We start from the raw sequence: 23,634 nt of genomic DNA on the forward strand, positions 1-23,634 counted from the left end.
GCTGGCTTATTACGAGATGCCGGAAACCGTGAACTCTTTAAACTTCTGAACCCCAGTCTCATTCTGAAAGTTCAAGGAAAGCATTCTTTAAGAGATCCAGCATGAAGAAATGGATGTTGTCCCCCTCAAGGCCTTTAACAATCCCAAGAAAGCGAAGATTGTTCCTACACTGTCGGTTTTCCATGTCCCCTAGTTTCCACTGCACATCGATTAATTGGGCATCATGCGATTTGACGTGCTCCTTAACTGCTGCGTCATCTGTCTCCAGAGCTGTAGTCCTGTCCTCGATGTAGCTAAGGTGCTCACCGATCTCGGAGCATGGCTTCTCCACCATCCGAATGACGCCTTCCAGCTTTTTTGTGGCCTGCCATGCCTTTTTGCCGTCCGCTCGTGTCTCAGCACGATGCTCTTTAATAGACTCCAAGATTAGACCTAATTCGGGGTTTAGAGACATACTCCCTGCTGTCTGTATTGCGGATGAGGCTGTTTGATTCAGGGCTGGTGCTTCCTCCGGGGTCCCAAGTATTTTTGTAAGGGAATAATCCCATTTCAGGCTGCTGCCGACTGAGTTCTTCACTCTCCTTCTCTGGGATTCTGTATTGTTTCTAAGGGCCTTCTCATGTTTTGAGCGCTTGAGCACTGTCTCAGTTGCTTCCAGTGTACTGGATCCAGGGGATGGACAGTTAGTGCCACTGGTCTCGCTGAAATGTGAGTTAGGGGCCTCTGAGTCTAAGCCATCCGTGAGAGAGAAGAATTTGTCCGCCCCATCCATTGTGAGATCCGCCACCGTCGGTCCGCTCTGATCTATACTGTAATCTTCGTTACGCACTTCCTCCCAAAGAGTAGAAGACTGAGGAGCGGAGTTAGCTTGAGCAGATTGACTGGGAGAAGCCTGTCCCACCACTATGGATTGGCCCGGGGGTACACCCCTCTCATCAAGTGAAGAATGTAAGGACTGATCTGGTGGCAACAGAGGTAATCCACAAAGGTCCGCCGGATCAATACCTTAAGCAAGTGGTGCGGAGAGTCCCCAAGCCAATATATTGGCTGCCGAGATAACAATGGGGTCTGGCCCACCCTGTTTCTCAGTGGAGCCCATGTGACCTGGACCCCCACCAGGTCCCTTCGTGGTAAAAAATTCCATTATTACAGGCTGTGGCTGGAGCAGAGCATCCTTACACAGGCCCGCAAATCCCTCCTCAGAGATCGAGCCGGTCCCGGTATTTTTAGCAATTGCTTGATTCTTCCTTTTCCCTGCTCCCATGCACTCTGGCCTAATTTTGCCCAGGCGAGAGTCAATCGGCTTACCTGGTCCCGCGCCAGACTGATCCGAAGGAGAGTCCTGTCTGTTACCCAGCGTGCAAGCAGCAAGTCTTGCAGATGAGGAAAGCACTTCCCCTTTGTCCTTCTGGTGCTTTGTGATCATTGGGGGCATGCCAGTAGGCGTAAGCACCCAGGCAATGCTGGTGCTGGAGCCAGCCACCTATCCTGTGATTCTTTCCGTGCCCGCCCACCTGCAGAGAACTTCACAGCACTTCTGCGTGGTGCATTCCAGCAGCAAGGAGCACCAGCCAGCAAGTCCGCTCGCTGCGTCTCTTGGGGCCAGGAGTCCAATCGGCATACTGCATTGGCAGCTAAGGAAGGAACACAATGCCGAGCCAAAACACCCAGCCCAGGTAGCTGGCAGCTAGCGACAGTGGTAAGAAAAGCAGGGATGAGAGAGGTCAGAGAGAGAGCTCCGCCGCAATGCATCTATGCAGCCGCCAACTTGCTTTCAATCCTCTGAGTTAAAGTGCTATTCAACTAAGAAAATGGAATTGATACTGTGCTCTACGGATGACGTAGAATTAACTGATTATCATGAGCCATCATGAGTGTCTATGGATGAGGACTCCAGTATCAAGGGACTCAGGATATGCTTTGAAAAGGACTAGTATAATTTTAGCAGTAATCCTGCTTGGCATCTGTCAAACCTATTCAGTGCATCTTTACATCTCTACACCTGAAGCAAAGCCGTGAAGCAAATATAAGTCATCTTTAAGAAAGTTTAATCGTACAAAACAGCATTCACGTGCCTGAAGATACCAGCGCCCTAAAAGTATTCTTTAGTTTCATCAGCTTCACTATTACTGATTCACGTAACCAAATTTTGGATTTGTTTCTGCTTAACATTTTTCCTAAATTGTTAGGGAAAGTTGGTTTGACTAATTTACTTTATTTATTTGCATCATTGGTTATCTCGACTTAAAGCTCAGTAAGGCTCTTTAGCAAAACACACGTTTCCAACTCATTGAGGTAATGACATTATTTTCTATAAAATATTGCAAGTACATAATCGTATCCCTTTTGCATTCTGGGCTCATTTTATATTTCTTCTGATTTGCATCTTCTGACAGAAGGTGTAATTACAGGGGTTGGGAAAGTAATTGGCTCCATATGTAAACTAATTGTCACTTTATTTTTAGACAAAAAAAGCTTGAGACTACTAAATCATCATCCAGGAGATGTTAATGTAAATGTGATGAACTGTGTTGGCTCAATTTTATCCTAATAAGTTATTTCAATAACAAAATTACAGTAATGTGCTGAATCCGCAGATTTCCTAATAATGCAATGACTGAGCATTGGGACACACATTGAAACTCAAGGGTCCTATGAATGTCTTGCTGGGAGTATAGCAAGGCTTGTCATGGGCCTATGGTTTAGCCAGGCCTTGCGGCTGAGTGGTCTACTGCATACACTCCAGAGCCCTGTGTTTACCTCCATGGTCACAAGCTCGAATCACAGAAGATCTACTCAGTCTTTCCCCTTTCAGACATTTGTTTTCTGGCAATAGGGCCAAGATACGTTCTAGGGGTTAAATGCGCGCTCAGCAAATAACATGTTATGGGGTTATAATAAAGTTTTACAATAAGGATGCAAAATCCTGCTTGAAACGTAACTCAGCTGCATAGTACCAAAATCAGCCAAAGTGCTTTCTTTGTTCCAGGGAATAAGACATAGCAGCACAATCTGTATTCTAGTGGATTGTGAGATAGAAGTAAAGTAGGACATGATTTGGGGGCAAAATTAGCCATCTAGAAATTGAAATACCTATACAGTGCATTCATGTCACAGGGGTCTCTCCTCTGCATGATATATCTATCAGAAATTGTATTTCTTAACATTGTGACTGCACATGCAAAAGATACACACATATGTAAAATATTGGGTCTGATTTTGCAGGCCTATCTGTCATCACTACGTACTATATTTTGCTTCTGACATCCATGGGTATTATATAGACATTGCTAGAGGGATGAATATTTGTGTTTTGTATATAAGCCTAAAGGAACTTTTAACATACTTTTTGCCTTGTTTTCCCTCATTTTCAATTAGTTTGGAACACAGTTTTAACATCTTAAAACACTTGGACAGAAAACACAGACTATCACGGCCCAGGATTCAAGCAAACAGGCTTGCAGATCCTCCTGGCTGAAATCCACATTTCTTCAATAAGGTGCAGTCAGCAAGTAATGCTCAAGGAAAGCAAGAAGAGGAGTTCATTTTAGTTCCTTGCAAATGTCTGGGTTTTGAGAGTGACTCTGGAGGGCTACAGTTGTGAACTTCACTGACCGAGAAGTCTGAGCTCTCCTGATTTCATGAGATGTGGACATTCAAAAGACTATCCAACCTGTGTTAAAGAGTGGCTTTAGCTGTTTTGTTGCCTATATCAAGACCACCAAAAATGACTAACAAATGCTTAGAGAGTCAGAAGGGTCTTATCCCATCCAGGTAAGATTTTAGAGCTCATGAAACAACAATATAAGACAGGGTGTATTCAACTGAAGAAGAGTACTGCCAAAGAAAGAGATCATATTCCTTGAACAGGTAATCACTAATAAAAAGGTCATTTTTCAAGATAATAAACCCATGTCTCAAAAGGGGTATGCATGAGTGAGACGAGACCCAGATTCAAGCCTCACAAAAAAGTGGGAATTTTAGTAGGGCAATGAACTTGAAGACAACTTTAATAATAGTCTTACGATATGATTTTTCAAGGAAACAAATTTCCAAGGTGAATGCCACAATGGCTTGCAAATAATGGTTATGATAATACACTTTGTTGCAAGTACTTTTCTCTCTAAATGTCTCTTCTGTCAGTCCATCTTTTACAGCCCCCTTGGCAACAAATAAACCCTTCTCTTCACTCTATCCTATTTCTGACACTGATCTCAATTTGTTTTCTAAAACGACAACAGTACAACAGTCCCTCTGGCCCTGTCCCAAACTCTCTTATCTCTGAGCTTTAGCCTCATCGTCCACTTTTCTGCACTTTTTCATCTTTCTTTCTGACATGATTCCGTCCCCTTTCTTTAAACACATCATTATTTTATGCCTTATTAAAAAACACTTTTGATTCTTCGGTTGTCTCTAATATCAAACCTGCATCTCTCTTCTACCCTTTCTCTCTAACCTTCGCAAATGTGCTGAGAACCACAAATGATCTATTTTCCTTAATTCTCACTCTGCTCTCCCTCTGTCAAGCTGACATCTACTCCACTCAATGAAAACTTTTCATCTTGCTTTGTCTTGCCCTATTCACTCTCAACTATTTTCACTTTTCAATCTTTTCTATCTTTCTGCTGTTTTCAATAAATTAAGAAAAGTGGCAGTTCATTTGGTTGGGGGTAATACAATCTGGTTAGGCCTGGAAGCTATGGTACAACCAGGAAGGCAATCCACTGAGAAATGTGTGTTAATTTCAAGCAGTAACGATCATTTTAAAGTAAAGAGCACAACACAATAAGATTCCTAAACCAATTTAGAAAAATCACAGAAGGATTTAATGAGCAAAACAACACCATGATCGCTAAAATTGGAGACAGGAAACCAGAGAAAATAATTTTTAAAGTTTTATGGTAAAAAGCACCTTTAAAAGTAAAGTGCCATAAAAACTGTTTGTGTACTATTTAAGACATACAACAATAGAGTGGAGGTCAGATACACTAAGTGGTTCACGCTGGTCAAATATTTTTCTTCCAGTCTTAGTTGCTGTTTTGGTTTTCAAATTCATTCTGCGGGTCAAGGAAGAAAGATATAGCTGGTCAGGCCGCCATGAAAATGGATACCTTTACTGTGAGTTACAGCTGAAATCATTTCGAGCACTTCAAAAAAACTTAGAGCAGGATACACATTTCTTGCACACTTGGGCACAACCTCCCTAGCCAAGCCTCAGTACCATGTCCCAGTCACCCAGAGGTGGAAAAATGCCTAAACCCGACTTACATCAACAGCTGGATCAGCTTTCCTGGCCAGTTCTACAGCCCTTATCTTACAGGGAAGGCTTCTAGGCACCAGGTCCCTCCACATCCAGGACTTCCTCAGGGTTCAGCTCTCAGTGATCAGATGGGCCTGCTTGAATTCAGGAGTCTTTCAGCTTTTGGACCTGCTCTGATGAGCACTAATGTGGAGAGTGCATCTAAATGCCAGCATGAGTATATGTCTTTACTAAACTATCATGATAAAGAGTGTAACCTAGTGTAAAATTGTTTGCTTAGTCACTGCTTTGCCCTTCTTTGCCCCCACAAAGCTCAAAAAGAGCTGATCTTCTAGTCTCCCCTTGCATGTGTGACAGGTCTAATATGACTTACACATCTGGAGTCCAAACTATTCAGTCTCTCCTCCTTTTGGAGGTTGAGGAGGAAAACAAGAGGGAACAGAGATGTACTGGCCATTGAAAATGGAAGATACCACTTTTAGTATGAAGGAAAGCTGGTACAAAGAACCAGCTTAAGCGGTTGAAATACGGTAAAAGGTGGCCCAATTGAGAGGGCCTGAAATTCATGAAGCTCATGGGCTGATCACCACAAAGAAAATGGTTTTCCTATCAGAAGTCGAAGCAAAAGAGAATGTTAACTCAAGATTCAAATCCCAGTGAGGAACCATATACAGAGTAGCAAGAAACAATAAGAATAAAACTGCCAGAAAACATGCCACTATTGGTAAAAAAGCAAAGACAGCTTGTCAGGGGACACATGAAGCCAGATAAAGCAGTCAAATGACCTTCAACTGTAAGAAATAAGGTAACATGTGGTAGATCAGAACAGTGTGATTGAAGGGGGTTCAGATCATTCAAGTCACACCAATGAACACATTTATTGCAGTAACCGCATAAAGGGATTTTATGAAGGGTTTTCTAGGAACCAAGATGATGTCCATAACTGTAGATGGATTGGAATGAAGGGCCAGGCCACCTTGCTTTGAGAGCAAGTCCATTCTGTGTGGGAGAGGAAGAGTGTCATGTGGATTGGTGCACTTAGACCTCCTCACCCAGTGCTTGATATTCCCTCAACTTCTGCAGAACTCTTAACAGAAACAGAATTGGCATTGGGATTGCCATTGCATACTACAGGCCCTATGGCCATTTGAACCTGAAGGTATATTTCCAGGCAATCATGCACATCCTAATCAAGAGGAGATTATTTCTGTCTCTACAGGAAAAAGATATCACTCATGGCCCTTTAAAGAAAAGACTCATGTTGACGGTGCATGTGAAGTGCCCCACTACAGGGTAATGCCCCACCTTGCTGCTGGACCCACCACCACTGTCCAATCACATCTCAACACATGGTCCATGAACCCAAACTGCCTTGTCAGTTGATGTAATGTACGGTTGTGGTGTCTCAAATAACTTGAATTATGCTATTTGAGACAGAAGGGAAGACATCTTTCATGGCATGATGGACTACTAGAAACTCCAGCACATTTATATGCAGCCACCGTTCTAACACAGTCTATAGTCCCTGCTCCATTATGCTGCCCAGCTGAGTGATCCAGCCCAATGCGGAGATTGTATCTATTTTAACCTGCAAATATGCTATCACGTGGACTCCTGACCTCTGCAGTGAAGCCACCACAACAGCCAACACCTTGGTCAAAACTGGCAATGCAGTCATCAGTCCAAATGCTTGGGCCGAAAGTTAAGTGCTGAGAGGCCACAGTAGGTCTCAAGTAACACCTGGGAGGGGATAGGCTTGGAAAATGCAACTAGGCATTCTGCAGATCCAGGCACAACAACCATATTCCCCAGTTAGGGCCAACAATACCTGGCTCATGCGCAGTGTCTTGAACTTATCCTGTCGAATAGGTGAAAGTCTAGGATGGCATCTGTACTTCTTGAGCACCAAGACGTAAACAGAGTAAAATCTACTGTCCTTTTCTTTCAGGTGCATCACTTTTAAAGCCTCTTTGACCAGCAGAGCGAGCACGACCACTGCCAAACTCAAGCCATGTGCCATAGAGCAGGTACTGGTTAATAGAGAGCAGACCAGTGGGCAGGATAGGACGAAAGTATGTACAGACCCAGCAATCTTTTCTGATCATCTCCCAGTAATTGGAGAAATGGGAGAACCACCCTGGTTACAAGTAGGTTGCATCCATGATGGGAGTAAAAGAGATTTTGAGGCAGTAGGCCCAGTGGAAGATGGCAGGAACTTGAACTGCTGATATTGGCGTTGATGGCTTTCCTTAAATCCATTCCTGTCTCGAAAGAAGGAATAGATTATTGTACTGTTTGAATTTGCTGGAAAGTGTGGTGTTGTCAGCACTGGTCTGCCCTGTAGAAGCCTTGGGCCATACGTACAAACACATTTTCCCATAGACACGGAATGGGTAAAACCATTTGATACATCTGGCCACTTGAAATTCTCCGTACTGCTGTTGAAATTGTTTCACCACAGAGAGTAGACCCAACAAACGTTGTGAATTTCTATTTTTGAAGTACACCAGGGAGGAGTTGGCCTAGTCTATAAACAGCCGCTCACCATTGAAGGGGATGTCCATGGGTAGATGCCTGGATATCCAGTAGCATGCATCTAAGCATGGCAGTACAAGGTAAGGTAACTGGTGTGCCCATGGATTAAGCTATGGTATCCACTGAATACTAGCCACACTTTAGGACGTTTTTGGAAGCATTCAAACCATCATTGACTAAATTGTAGAAGGATTTTTTCTTGTGGTTAGGCAGGCTGTTGTTAGGGTCAGTAAATGGAGTCAGAAATACCAGCAAAACGTAGCACCATAATCAACTCTGACGATAAGGAATAGAACACTTGAAGGGAATGGCGTCAGGACTTCAAAAGATCCAGCAGCTGGTTCATTTCATGTAGGAAAAAGAGGACTGTATCTTCCTATGATGATTTTATGGGACGACTTCTGGGGAAACCTTTCCCACCTGTCTGGAGATTTACATGAAGGGGACAGGGATTGCTTTGGCATGTTCTTTCAAGGATTGGTCCAAAAAGACAAAGTACCAGAGAAGTCAATCTCTGTGACATGCCTGCAATGCAGAAAGTAGGATCATTGGTGATACAAATATATAGGGAAAGTGTTCATATATACAGAAGACTGAATGCTCCGAAGGTCCTTGCAGTGATGCTGTTCTGTGCCCTTTCACAGAAAAGTGCTCTATTTCCCTAAATTGGCAATAGATATTTCTGTGAATAAATTAGAATCTAATTTACAAAGCATTGACTAAGTAAAACCTACTCCCACAAATTTTGTAAACAGTCATGACTACGGTCGGAGTACGTCTCACTTGCACAGACAAATGCCTGTGAATCAGGTTGTTAGTTCTTTAAAATTATAATAAATTAATACCAAAGACCCTCAATTCAGTCAATGTTCATGTTGGGTCTTAAGCAACACTGAATTGCGGCGTTGATCAAGGACAAATTGATAATACATGAAGCTCCTATAAAGTATTATAAAATGTGCAATGAGCTGTGTATCCTCTACCTGTATCAGGAGTAGCATGTTTGTATCGGGCAATGGAGCCTTCAGTTTCAGAGCCTGCAGCAAATCCAGGATCACACTTCGAGTCAGATAGAATTTGTCTCTCTCCTTGAAATACAAAGGATAACAGAAGATTAGCAATGGGAACTAAAAGAATCTCGCAAAGTTTAGTCAGCATGTCCTCATGGTGTTTTCTTGGTTGAAGTAAATGTATAATAAAGGACTGTATCAAGTACCAAGTATTAACATGACATTCCAAATGATAAGGTCATAGGTCGAATACTTTAACTATCATAGAACTCTGAGGTGGCTGTTAAAACTTGATAGGGTGTGTTACCAATACATTATCCTTTAGAATATCCAATGCACAGGTGCATACATACATACCTCCCCCAGGACGAATAATACTAAATCCTTCCGTCTTTGGCAGAAAATTCAGGTTCCAGAGCTAAGGGATGCTCTCCTAGCCACCAAGGCAGTAAATTAGCAGATCTAAACGTAGCTGCCAGGAATGATAAACTTTGGATTCAGGCAGCTGGTGGCAAATCTTGTGCCAATAAAAAGTAAAATTCGAAAGAGAAGTAGCCCCTCCACTCCCTGGTATAACTCTGAATTTAAGACCTTCAAACAATACTGTCAGAAACAGGAGAGAATATGGAGGAAGGACTACAGTCCAACTGAAAAAGAAAATTACAAACAATGCATTGCCAAACATAAAGCCCTTATTACAGCCACCAAATCAAAATTCTATACGCTAAAAATAGAACAGGCAAAAAACTCCTCTAAAGAGCTCTTTCGCACTATCACTACTTTAACTGCCATTCCTACTCCCAATTCCACCATAATCAGTAGTAATCTTGCAATGACCTGGCATTCTTCTTTCACAGGAAGGTTCAGGACATCTTCTGATAGTTTTCTGACTTCTAGTGCCTGCCCTTTTCTACACTGATGCAGATGAGGAATCTAGGTATATGAGAGAATTTTCAAAGCTATCCGAGAAAACAGTTGATCCTGACCACTAATTAAGGATCCCCCTTAGATCCCTGAACTCCTTCCATAATTCATATGGTCCCAGATATTGTGGCAAAACCGCTTGCTTCAAATTTTAACACCATGTTTCAATCAGGGATTTTTCCTGAAGACTGGAAGAAAGCTTCGGTTTTGCCACTTTAAAAAAAATCTAATCTTGATCCCCTAGAAACCAACAACTACCGTCCTATAGCTAGGCAGCCTTTTCCAGCCAAACTTGTGGAAAAAGCAATGAATGAACATCTTTCATTGAACAAAACAATCCATTAGATTCCTCTCAATTCGGGTTCCACAGTGGACATGGCACTGAGACTGCCCTTATAGTTGATACAAAGGAGATTCTTGCAACCTAGGATGGTGGCAAAAGAGCGGCCCAGGTCATAATTCACCTTTCCGCTGCGTTTGATGTGGGCGACCACGGTCAACCTCATGTGGTCGACCAATTAAGCACTTTAGTAGTTAAGGGCCAGGCGATTGCCTTACTTAAATCCTTCCTGATCTCTAGAGTTCAATCAGTTCATCTTGATGAATAAACTTTAGAATCCTATGTTTTACCATGCGGTGTCCCCCAGGGCTCATCATTGAGCCCATCATTGTTGAACATCTATGTTACTCCACTGGCAGTACCTATTAGCTCTTTAGGGTTCTCATTGTTCTCTTATGCCGATGACACCCAGATGGTAGTACCCCTCTCCAATTCTAATCAAGGCACTGATTAATCTTTTTGAAACTGGATGTCTGCAGTTGGCAACTGGATGGGAAAAATGGTCTCAAATTTAATCCAGCCATAATGGAAGTGATGCTGTTTGCCCATAACACATGCTGGCCCAACGATATGGAGACTGTTCACATCCCTAAGAATAAAGTAAGGAACTTAGGTTTCATATTGGACAATATATTAACATTCAAGAATCAGGTTAACGCAGTAATCTTTTCTTTTTTTATCTTAAAAAAACTTGAAGAAAATAAAACAAAAATCTGATCCCTCATGACCTTTTGAAAACAGTGGTCATTGCTTTAGCACTTTTATGCATCGACTACTGCAAAGGCCTCTCTCTCAGTCTGCAAGTGAATATTATACGGAAATTGAAAACTGTACAGAATTCCGCAGCTAGAATGCTGAAAAATCAGCAGAAATTTCAATCTGCTACCACAGCGTTGAATGAGCTCCATTGGCTTCCAGTGAGAAAGGTGTGGAAATATGGATTTTTCTGATCAGTTATGTCCCCTATCTTGGACCCCAACGGTTTCATGTATGAATCACAAGTACATGTATGTTCCCTCCAGTTCCAGTTATGAAGACGCAAACACATGTGCGTCCACCGTCAACATGTCCTCTTTCAGATCCGCCATGAATAGGCCGGATATTCCATTCCTAAGTATGAAAGGCCACCGGCTTTATATGGTTCACTTATGCCATTTTACAGTCCAGGCAAGTAGGCCCTGATTCTGTCATCAAGCTTTTCTTGCCTTCTGCCTCTGAAAGCTCCAGTCTGAGCCTGCATCTGTGACCATGAACTTTGTCTCATTCCCTGCGCGGCCCACGAAGCCTGACATCAGCCTGTTGCCTGCCAAAAACTGTATTTCACCTTCGAAATTATCTGCTCCGTTCCCTGCCCAATGCATTCCTGTCTAGTAGTTTAAGTAAACATTCTTCCAGCTACCGAGCAAAGGCCCGGCTTCTCTGTCTTTATGCAAGTAATTCATAGCCCTATTATTATGGAAGATTTCCGCCCTCGCATCTAGTGTAGACACTCAGACGCTTGTACACGCACTAACAGTCAGTATAGTCAGTATAGAATAAGATTCTACTCTAAGAGACCTCTCTTTTGGATAACATAGTTCTTTAAACATAGGATGTTAGATATGATTTGGGATTAGGTTGACTTGACCCTCCAGACTTCTGTCGCCACATGTAGAGCTAAATGTCAAGTCCCCTTCACCCCCTAGTTGCACGTCAATCACACGTCATGTTGCTGCGCGCGCATTTCTGCCAAGTATTTCTGCTGACATTGCGAAATTCTCTCATGGAACCACCCTATTATGACATCACATCTGATGACGTTCCCTAGTCACACCCAGTTACGCCTACTTTTTGCTACGCATGAATGTATTATCCACACTATCAATTGTTACGCCTCTTGCATTTGCTTCACTGTAATGCCTATTGTATAAAAGTGATTAATTATCAATAAAGTATGTACTTCACTTCCTGAACCTTCGTGGTGATGGAACTTGGAGCAACCGATTCGAATCGTCCATTGGAATAAAGCCCATTCCGAACCTCTAATACCACGGATTCTGCCTCTTATTTACTGAGCTATTTTTATTATGTTTCTGTATCAAATTAAGTCCCGGTAATTAAATTATTTACCACATGAATGGCGCCCGAACAGGGACACTTTCTCATCTCACGCGCCGGCGGTGCGTTGCAGGCCCGGTCTCCTGCCACAGCTGGACGGACAACAACGCGTACCAGCAGGATTTCCTGTATCTCCCTCCGGTCAAGCGGGGGCGACTGAGGCTGCGATCAACACCCAGACAAGGCGGTGAGAAGTGCGAAGTATCCCGACCAGAGCCTAGCTGAGAGAGCAAGATCCGAGGTATACAGAGGCCCACCAAGTTCCCGAAGTGTCCGAAGTGTTCGAGTCGAGTCCAGTCCGGTTCAAGTTCAGTTCCGTTCCGAGGCCTTCCGTTCCGAGCTACCCGGTGAGTACCATTACTGGGGAGGCGTTCTGACGTGCACATAGGTTGTGCCGGTCAAGACGGGTTTGGGTACACAAATCCGGTCTGCACTGTTTCAGCAGTGTATCTGTACTGTTTAGCAGTATATCTAGTATATCAAGTATATAAATTCAGAATAATCCCGATAATGCCGAGTATTATGTTTAGTAATTAAGTTTTCTTTAGATCGTCATCATCATTGTTGCTCAGTTAAATGTTAAATGTTAAATGTTTTAAATACGTTCTGCATATTGTGGTATGAATGACTGTTCATTATTTTGTTTATTTGTATTAAGTTTGTTCAAGATCAAGTATCAGATCAGTTCTCAATATGCCGCTCTTTTCGAAATTAAGACAGATCACAACAAGAAAAGGGGTACTCGAAGAAGCTGTTCCTATTCCTCCTAGGGACACTCCAGGGTACTTCATGTATCATAAACATGGCTTAGACGCTATATTATTTCTTGATTTATGGGTAGACTACACCAAGGAATTACCAGAAAGTCAGAGGTGGCCCGCAGCTGGGACCTGGGATGCAGAGTGCATCATGAAAGTAGAGGAAGAGTTATGGAAAAGGAAAGTCAGACAGTCACAGAAAGACGCCGTTGAGTTATGGCGTAAAGAATCTCATAGACGTACAGAAAAAGCACTCCGACAGGAAGAGAAAAATAAAGAGAATTCAAATAAAGTCCGAGAAAATCTATTAATTGAAGAAGGTACACGAGTGAAATCAGAACAAATAGACAGACAAAGAAATGCCCTTATGAATGGTATGTATCCCCTCCTGGCCGAGGGATTACCTAAGGCTACTCCGGAAATACCAAAAGACTTGCCACCCCCGTTGTTTCCAATAAAAATACATCCTAAGGGGCATCCTAGAACCGCAGAAGATGTTTTTCTTTCCTCATATTTAGATGACGCAGCTCCCGAGTACGCTAATCCCGCCCCACATAGACCGCCTGCCAGGGAGGTTCAACGCCAAGATCCAGTATCTGTATCTCTACAGCAACAAATCCTGACACAAGTTCCGGCAAGCACATCTGTTTCTACATCTGTTCCTACAGCTACTTCTATAGCTGTGTCCACACCTATAGTTGCTGTATCGCGTTCAACGAATCCTTTCACGCCCGATACCCCAGATGGGGCTACGGGAGGTGCTACCAACATTTTTTCTACGCCACCCAGAGTAAATAAACTTACCTTTCAAGAGTCAGCACATTCACGTACCCCCAAACTCATAAATGCCCGCACGCTTAAGGAACTTCTTATAGATTGTAGATATGACCCTGTGCCCGGCAAAGAGGACGAAATGATCATGGCATCATTACGTATCAGACGAGCCGCGGTATATTTAGGGAAGATACCAGGAATGACTGTGCATCTAGATAATATATATCATTTTGTCCAAACAGGGCGAGATTCTGAATGTATTAACAGAGCTATGGAATACCAGAAAGTGGAGATACAGGGGGAACTGTTACGTTTCCTCATAAATTGTGTGATCAGAAATCAAGACCGACCGGGGGTAGACCCGGAAGCAATGCAAACTCTTACCAGATGGAGCCAGAATATATCAGAAGGGAGACATGATAAGCAAAATTGTATAATAGCCATGTGCCGAAAGATCCGTAAAGAAATAGAACGCCTACACGAAGAGAGATTAGCGGTAGACCAGTTCGAACAAAGCGAGGAGGAAGGATCAGGACTGCCCATAGGACAGTCAGACACCATAGCCTATGTAGGTAGAGGAAGATCTTGTAATAGTACTAGATGTTTTATTGACCCGATACGTCCGATATGTCCAGATAATAACAGGAATTTCCAAACACCTATAATAAATATAAGGTCCCCCGAGCATTCGTTCCAAGCCGCTGACAAATTACTCCGAGAACGAAGGGGTTATCATTTTCTCGATTCTATGGATGAACAAGAATTAGCCAGGTCAGCCGTTCATTGGGTTGACAGTCCCGGAAAGTATGGTGATGATACAGTAGCACACACATTTTTGAATCTCACCCCAGATGAACAGCGTTTAGCTGGGATTTATATGATTCAACAACTCCTTATACTATATCAGAGTCAGCATTCAGATCCTGGTCCCTTACCTGATATATTGACTGAATTACTCACAAATAGATGGAGAGGTTCAGGTACTAAGTTAATTAAAGAAATACTAGAATCAAGAAAGCAGTACATTCTTTTTGTATGCCCAGAACATGTCTCACTGCCCATCAAGGAAAGAACCACGTATTACATGGACAGACAGAATCCCTTACGAGAGGTACACCCAATAAAAGGCGAGGACAATGAGTTTAAACGTGTATTTGTATATACGCCCATATCGAAAATAGAATTGTTACAAATGAAGAAAGTGGTACCCAGTCATGACAAAGACCCAGCGGGTTTCCACCGAGAAATTAAAGACATGTTACTCATGGGAGAGTATACCTATCCCGACATTATGACAATATTAAAGGTATTGATGCCTGCTGGCATTTATGAAAAACTCAAGGAAAAAGAGTGGGAGGTGGGAGACCAAAAGATAGAATGGTCAGCATTAGAAGCAGAAGAAAAGGCCCGAACTGCAGGAGCAGGGCTTGGGGATAAAACTAAAGCACTACCAGGTTTACTAGTACAAGTACTGCCACGTTTATTAACTACGAAAAAGGAAGATTGGGGTACAATTTCAGCCTGTAAACAAAAGCAAGATGAAGACACTAGTGATTTCTATGCCCGATTTGAAAAATGTTTTGGTATAAATAGTGGCATAAAAGCAAGTAGCGAATCATACCCACATCTGTTTGTGACAAAATTAGTTGAAAATTCCTTACCCCAAGTGAAGAATAGAGTATTAAAATTCGAGAGTACCTGGCAAGGTAACACCCCATCACAAATGTTACAAATGTTACAGTATCATCACAATAGAATTAGAGAGGAACAAGAACATGAACAAAGACGCATGAAAGACACGAAAATGAAAATGCTAGTTTCCCAGACAGTTCCAGCTGAGGGACATAAAAAGGGTACGACACAGCCCAGTGTTTCGGCAGGTCCTGTAAAAGGGACATGCAACTATTGTAAACAGCCAGGTCATTACGTACACGATTGTCCAGTTTTAAAACATAATATCGCCATAGGTAATACAAAAGAAAGACCACGGCCACCTAGACAGGATCAGAATGAGCAAGGAGCCCCGCAGCATGCACAGTCCATGCCAGCTCCACCACAGTCTATACAGTTTGTGCCAGCTGCACCAGCGCTGCCTGTTGCTGCCACACAAACCACGACACGACAGCTGTACCAGACCGCACAGTACGACTATCCTGATTATCAACGTTACGCATGAACCAGCCTGGAGAGGGAAGTTGACTTACCCCTTATCGAGGTCCCTGTAGACCAAGAAGGACCTTATGTACATAGTGAATTATTAGGCCAAGATAGAAAATTTTTACTCGATACAGGGGCAAGTCGAACAACCATAAAACGTAGTGAAGTTCCAGGGGCACCCCTCTCAGGCTCACAAAATATTTCCCTTGGTTTTTCAGGAAAACCTATTGTTAATGAAGTATCACAGCCTCTTCCACTTACGATAGGACCTTTGACCCGAACTACAGATTTATTGCTTACTAAATCATGTCCAGAAAACTTGTTAGGTATAAAAACACTGAAAGCTCTAGGAGCTATAATATGTTGTTCTCCGGAAGGAGTAAGATTGTTTTTACGTGATTTTAAAGGTCACTATGTGTCTAGAGACATGGATCACCGACTGCAGACTTTACCTACACATCTATGGGCACAAGGCCCTACTGATGTTGGTTGCATGAACATTACACCATATCGAGTTACACTAAAGGCAGGAGTGGTACTACCACGAATGCGACAATACAAGTTACCACCAGATGCTGTAGTGGCTTTACTGCAAATCATTGACGAGCTCATTGCCCAAGGAGTGGTTGTGGAAACAGACTCCAATGTATGTAATTCACCGATAATTCCGATTCTTAAACGAACAGATCCAAAGGCCCCGCCAGTATATCGATTGGTTATTGATCTGCGCGAATTAAACAAGTGCATTGTGCCACAATTCCCTGTGGTCCCAGATATCTCGTCATTACTGACAGCTATTGATTCCGAAGCAACATTCTTTACTGTAATTGATCTCAAGAATGCCTTTTTCAGCGTCCCAATAGATCCGGAAAGCCAATACTTGTTCGGATTTAGTTTAAATGGACGTAGCTTTAAATTCTCAAGCGCACCTCAAGGATTTACAGAAAGCGCCAGCATCTATAGCCAAGCACTGAAACGAGAACTCGACAGTATCCACATGCCAGTTAACACTGCCTTGCTTCAATATGTCGATGATCTGCTGATCACCGCTAGAAGCGAACCCGAATGTGAGAAAGCATCACTGACAGTTTTACAATTTCTAGCCGAAAAGGGGCACAAGGTGTCCCCTTCTAAGCTGCAATTCTGTGTCCAGCGAGTTGTTTATCTTGGACACTCGCTGTCCAAGGAGGGAAGGCAGCTTACACCCGACCGCATTCAGTTAATAGCTAACACGCCAATACCCAAGACACAGAAGGAGGTGCGGGCTTTCATAGGCCTCACTTCATATTGTAGGCAGTGGATCCCTCAGTATGCATTTCTAGCAAAACCACTCATTCAATTGACAACACAGGAGGCAGCCACATCGACTGTTCTCCCTTGGACTCAGGAACATACACAAGCTTTTGAAAGCCTAAAGAAAGCCTTATGCCAAGCACCTGTTTTAGCAACACCATGTTACAATAAACAGTTTACACTCTTTGTTACAGAGCGCGAAGGTACTGCCTTGTCAGTACTCACACAGGAACAAGCAGGATCACACAAACCATGTGCTTATTTTTCTAGTACATTAGATCCCGTAGCTCAGGCTTTGCCTGCATGCCTAAAATCAGTGGCAGCAACAGCTTTAGCAATCAGACAAAGCGATGCCATAGTGTTAGGACATCCATTGACAGTTCAAGTACCACATGCAGTAGAGGTTCTCGTGAATCGAACGCAAACACAACACTTGACTATAGCGCGACTTACAGGGTATGAATTAACATTGTTTCAGCCACATATAGAAATCAGACGTTGTAACACATTGAATCCTGCCACACTTTTACCTGTAATCGGAATAGACCCACTAGCTCATGACTGTATTGAAGTTATTACAATCACGACGAAACCCAGACAAGACTTGACAGATGTCCCATTGTCAGACCCAGACCTGACGTTGTATGTAGATGGTTCATGTATGAGAACAAGTACAGGAGAGTTAGTGGCCGCTTATGCAGTCACAACAGATACTGAAATCATTGAAACAAATTGCATAAATACCTTGTCAGCTCAAGCCGCAGAGCTCATCGCTCTGACACAAGCCTGTATTCAAGCCACAAATAAAAAAGTCAACATATACACTGATTCACGTTACGCATTCGGAGTTGTACATGACTTCGGCGTGCTGTGGCGAGAGAGAGGTTATTTAACTTCTCACGGTGCCCACATTCAGCACGGACCCCTCATCCATGCCTTATTAGAGGCAATACATCTACCCACTGCAATATCAATTATGAAATGTAAAGCTCATATGAAAGTTACCGATATCATTTCCCAAGGCAATGATCTAGCTGACAGAACAGCTAAACAGACGGCTCAAACTCAAACATCCGACATGATAAAGACAATAGTCCTGACGCCAACACATTGTATGACGATTAAAGATCCTACTCTTGACGTAATTGACATACAGACACATGCTACACCAGATGAAATAAGGAAATGGACTGAATTAGGAGGGATCCAAACGGATCAAGGATGGATGACGAAGGAAAAATCTGTGTGGTTCCTTCCTGATTCAATGGTCCAAGTTATAATTAACACTATACATAGTCCAGCGCATCTAGGAGAAAAAGCTATGCTAGATAGCATTCAACACATTTGGTTCAATAAACATTTACGAGCAGCAGCTAAACAAAAAGTTCGTACCTGTATGATCTGTTGTCAGTTCAACCCAGGAAAAAGCGTTCCCGTAGAACAGGGTGGATTTCAGCCTCCTGATCACCCTTTTGAAGTCCTCCAGATGGATTATATCCAGATGGAACGATGTCGAGGATTCAAATATGTTCTCGTAGTTGTCTGTGCTCTTTCCCGTTGGACAGAGGCATACCCGGTTTCAGATTACACTGCCCCGACTACTGCCAAACAGTTGGTTCGAGAATTCTTCCCACGATACGGTTTACGACGTGTTCTCTACTCAGATAACGGCCAGCCGTTCTCATCCGAATTAATGAAACACGTTTCACGTTTGTTAGGCTATCAGTGGAAATTCCACTGTGTCCGACACCCCGAGGCAGCAGGTCTCGTAGAAAGACATAATCAGATCCTGAAAATTAGATTGTCCAAAATATGTAGAGAGAAAGGTGTCGACTGGGTAGTAGCGTTACCAGTTGCACTCTTTTACATGAGAATGGTAGCACACTCTCGAACAGGGCTATCTCCGTATGAGGTGATCTTTGGCAGACCACCAAATATGTGGGGGACGCCCATACCACGCAAAATAACTGATATTGACTGTAATATGCTGACAGATTACTTGGCTTCCTTGATGTCTGCACTACAATCTTGTCGTTCACAGGTAGCTGCAGCCTTTCCCGACAACACTGAGGTGAAACCCCATGACGTAATTCCGGGGGACCTGGTCCTGGTGAGGAACTTTGATCGAAAGACTCAGCTGGATCCTAGGTGGAAGTCGCCGCAGCTGGTCTTGCTCACCACAAGGACAGCCGTGAAGATCGAGGGCAGAAAAGGCTGGATACATTCGAGTCATATCAAGAAATTTCATGGACTACCATCGGATGTGAATACCACACCTCGTGTGTCTTCACCCATTGACTCAAAACTTCCTTTGGTTGAAACGAGTAATTCCGAACAATACAAACTAAAACTCAGGTCTAATCAGTCAAGCAATTTGATTGTTTAAGTCCTCTCCAAGGTGAAGCGGTTGAATTGTCTCTGACATGTATCCCTTAGACCTGAATAGAGAACACACTCGAAAAATGTTGAAACGACAGGCGCACTGTAAATCACTGCGTAGTCATTGCACAGTGACGTTATTAATTTTGTTCTTCTTAAGTCTTTTAATAATTACTGCAAGTATATTGTTGCACATATATTATCCTATTTCTAGACATGTTTATAATATTACTGCTGAACATTCTTTTAGTGAATTACCTCCGCTTGAGTTGTCTTATAGATTTGCGCTTCGCAATAACACGTTTATTAGTATGTTACATCATTCCCATCAGGTTAGCAATGCTACAAATTGTTGGATATGTGGCCGACTCCCTCCCTATCAGAATTATAAAGAAATTCTACCTCTCTTTCCATACCCGTTCACACACAACGGCTCCTGTGGAGCATGGTTTAGTTTAATTAATTCCCTAGATTCGAATTCTGCAGTTTATCAAGATAACTGGGTATGGGGAAATTTGAACTTAGTTTTACTTAAAGTCTGCTACCCTAACAAGGAGGGACTTCCCCAGAGAACAGGAACTGATCTAGAAAATGAAGTGTATGGATTAGGTAATTTTACGCTTAATCTTATGATCCTAAATGTCGAATCCGAAGCTACTCCAATTTTGCCCGCTATGTCAATATTTCCAGTAAAAGGTGAATTATGTGTAAGAAAGAATGGTTCCATACATATGGGCCATAGTAGATGCACCACTGTAGTAGAATTTAGTGATCAAGGCAAGTCTACATTTAGAGCTTCCCGCCATTCCTATTTCATATGTGGTCAGACGGCATATGTACGTTTGCCTCTAGATTGGGATGGTACCTGCTACGTTGGATTTCTTTTGCCACCTGTTTTCCTAGCTCCTCCTGATTATCACAGAAATACTCATTTAGTATATAATAGAGTAAGGAGAGATCTCCCAATAGTCGATTACACTGAAACAGCATGGGAAAAATACACAGATTTCAATAAAGGTCTCTTTCCCTATATAGGTACCGTTACTAATAGTAAGCTGATACGTAGATTAACTAGAACCCTTGAAGCAGTAGTGAACGAAACTATTTCCGCCTTAGGCAATTTAACAGAAGAGCAGTCTGCTATGCGGATTGTTGTGCTTCAAAATCGTCTTGTCCTTGACGTCATCCTGGCCGATAGGGGCGGAGCTTGTAGGGTCATCGGATCAAGTTGTTGCATTTTCATACCAGAAAATTCGCCATCTGTATATAAAGCCATAACTCGCCTTCATAAGATTGTAAGCCAGATACACCAGAACCCAGGCACCTGGACTTGGTCCGGTTGGTTTTGGAGTGTGTTATCTACCTTTGGATGGAAGGTCCTATCCTTCCTAGGTATTGGCCTTCTCATACTATTCAGTTGCTGTCTATGTCTACAATGTGGACCAGCGATCTGTGGTCTGTGTGCCACATCGTGTATTCCACCATCCAGATTTCATTCATCCCAGAAGAAAAAAGAAGAACAAATGATGCTATATGAACAGATCAACGGATTGATGAAGATTGATATCTCTTAACGGGCAAGTAGGGGACAAGGAGGGAATGTGGAAATATGGATTTTTCTGATCAGTTATGTCCCCTATCTTGGACCCCAACGGTTTCATGTATGAATCACAAGTACATGTATGTTCCCTCCAGTTCCAGTTATGAAGACGCAAACACATGTGCGTCCACCGTCAACATGTCCTCTTTCAGATCCGCCATGAATAGGCCGGATATTCCATTCCTAAGTATGAAAGGCCACCGGCTTTATATGGTTCACTTATGCCATTTTACAGTCCAGGCAAGTAGGCCCTGATTCTGTCATCAAGCTTTTCTTGCCTTCTGCCTCTGAAAGCTCCAGTCTGAGCCTGCATCTGTGACCATGAACTTTGTCTCATTCCCTGCGCGGCCCACGAAGCCTGACATCAGCCTGTTGCCTGCCAAAAACTGTATTTCACCTTCGAAATTATCTGCTCCGTTCCCTGCCCAATGCATTCCTGTCTAGTAGTTTAAGTAAACATTCTTCCAGCTACCGAGCAAAGGCCCGGCTTCTCTGTCTTTATGCAAGTAATTCATAGCCCTATTATTATGGAAGATTTCCGCCCTCGCATCTAGTGTAGACACTCAGACGCTTGTACACGCACTAACAGTCAGTATAGTCAGTATAGAATAAGATTCTACTCTAAGAGACCTCTCTTTTGGATAACATAGTTCTTTAAACATAGGATGTTAGATATGATTTGTGATTAGGTTGACTTGACCCTCCAGACTTCTGTCGCCACATGTAGAGCTAAATGTCAAGTCCCCTTCACCCCCTAGTTGCACGTCAATCACACGTCATGTTGCTGCGCGCGCATTTCTGCCAAGTATTTCTGCTGACATTGCGAAATTCTCTCATGGAACCACCCTATTATGACATCACATCTGATGACGTTCCCTAGTCACACCCAGTTACGCCTACTTTTTGCTACGCATGAATGTATTATCCACACTATCAATTGTTACGCCTCTTGCATTTGCTTCACTGTAATGCCTATTGTATAAAAGTGATTAATTATCAATAAAGTATGTACTTCACTTCCTGAACCTTCGTGGTGATGGAACTTGGAGCAACCGATTCGAATCGTCCATTGGAATAAAGCCCATTCCGAACCTCTAATACCACGGATTCTGCCTCTTATTTACTGAGCTATTTTTATTATGTTTCTGTATCAAATTAAGTCCCGGTAATTAAATTATTTACCACAAAGGGGGCGGCTTTTAAATCTTCATGTATTGCCTATAAGGCGTTAGCCGGTACAGGTCCTGAGTATTTGAAAAATAAATTCTGCTGGTATACTCCTAATAGACCCCTCTGCTCCAGTCTGGTGAAAACAGATTTTGTGCCTCGACACAGACTGACTACTTGGGGTGGCAGAGGCTTTGTGAAAAACACCGCACTCATTTGGAATGAAATTCCTCTTGATTCAACAACTGCCCCCATTCTCCATATTTTTAGGAAAAAATTAAAAACTTGGCTTTACTGCAAATAAATACTTTTACCTTATTGTTATCTCTGCATCTTCTCTTTTTCGGATCCATGCCGACGCCTCAGGACATAAGAGCACTTTATAAAACCCAAAATCAAATCATACAACACATTCTAGAATGAAAGAAATATTTATTTTCTTGTACATTATCTAAGCAGTACAAGACATTGTTGTGATCCACTGTGCTGTACCCCTGGACATTTTGAGTAAGATCAGCACTTTTGTTTTGCCTCTTTGATAACTGTCAGAGATATGACTTCTTTCCTCTGAATGACATAATTTGCAGTCGTCAGTCATGGAGGAGTGAATGAGATTCAACTAAATTCTCAAGCTGTTAAATGTTCTCTCCTTCCATAACTTTTTAGGTAAAATGTGGTTCATGATGGTGCAGTAGAGTGCCCAATCTTTGTCATCTCTAGTGTAGAGGTCTTTGTGCCATATGACATAGAATATATGGACAAGAGTCTGTTTGTGGTATGTATCCAGCATTGTCAGAAAGCCTAAAGTGAAAGTACCCATGAGACTCCGTAGGAGACAGATATAATTTTTCTATGGTTGCTAATTTGTCATGGAGCAGGCCTTCAAAGGTGATATCTCGAAACATTCACTTATAGTAATCTAAACGAGACCCTACTCCTCAGTTCATAGTGGAATGAGTGGTAGAGTACAATTGTTACTGACACTGTAGTCAGACCCAAAACGGCCATCAAAGAAAACCTGCGCTTGTGCATCCCAGTCTGAAACAGCAACAGCTTCGAAGAGTGCTAATGACCAGAATTTACAGAATAATTAATCACAGAAGTTAAAACACTTACATGTTTTTCTCCAGTCTGTGTATGGCTATGAGCAGGAGTTCTGAAACCTGACCGTCCACAGCAGACATATTATGACCTTCCTAGAGGGAGACTCTTGGCATTAGGCCAAGGAGTAAGCCATTGAAGGGTAACAAGTTATCTATGCTTTTCTGACTGCATCCACCAACAGTGATATCAGACATGGTGCTATAAGCATCAAAATCTATGTGGCATTACCTTTTTGC

The 23,634-nt window shown here is 42.6% G+C and overlaps 1 protein-coding gene across 1 annotated transcript in view; it reads right to left on the minus strand.

The window, feature by feature from the left end:
- The window catches only part of UNC79 (unc-79 subunit of NALCN channel complex), a 628,882-nt gene that overhangs the window by 92,395 nt on the left and 512,853 nt on the right, over nucleotides 1-23,634 (minus strand). Inside the window, exon 44 of the mRNA XM_085626482.1 lies at nucleotides 8,779-8,883. Coding sequence (XP_085482608.1) covers nucleotides 8,779-8,883 — 105 coding nt within the window. The remainder of the gene's footprint in view (nucleotides 1-8,778; nucleotides 8,884-23,634) is intronic.

This window comes from Triturus cristatus, chromosome 9, assembly GCF_964204655.1.
Source record: "Triturus cristatus chromosome 9, aTriCri1.1, whole genome shotgun sequence".
Classification (NCBI taxonomy): domain Eukaryota; kingdom Metazoa; phylum Chordata; class Amphibia; order Caudata; family Salamandridae; genus Triturus; species Triturus cristatus.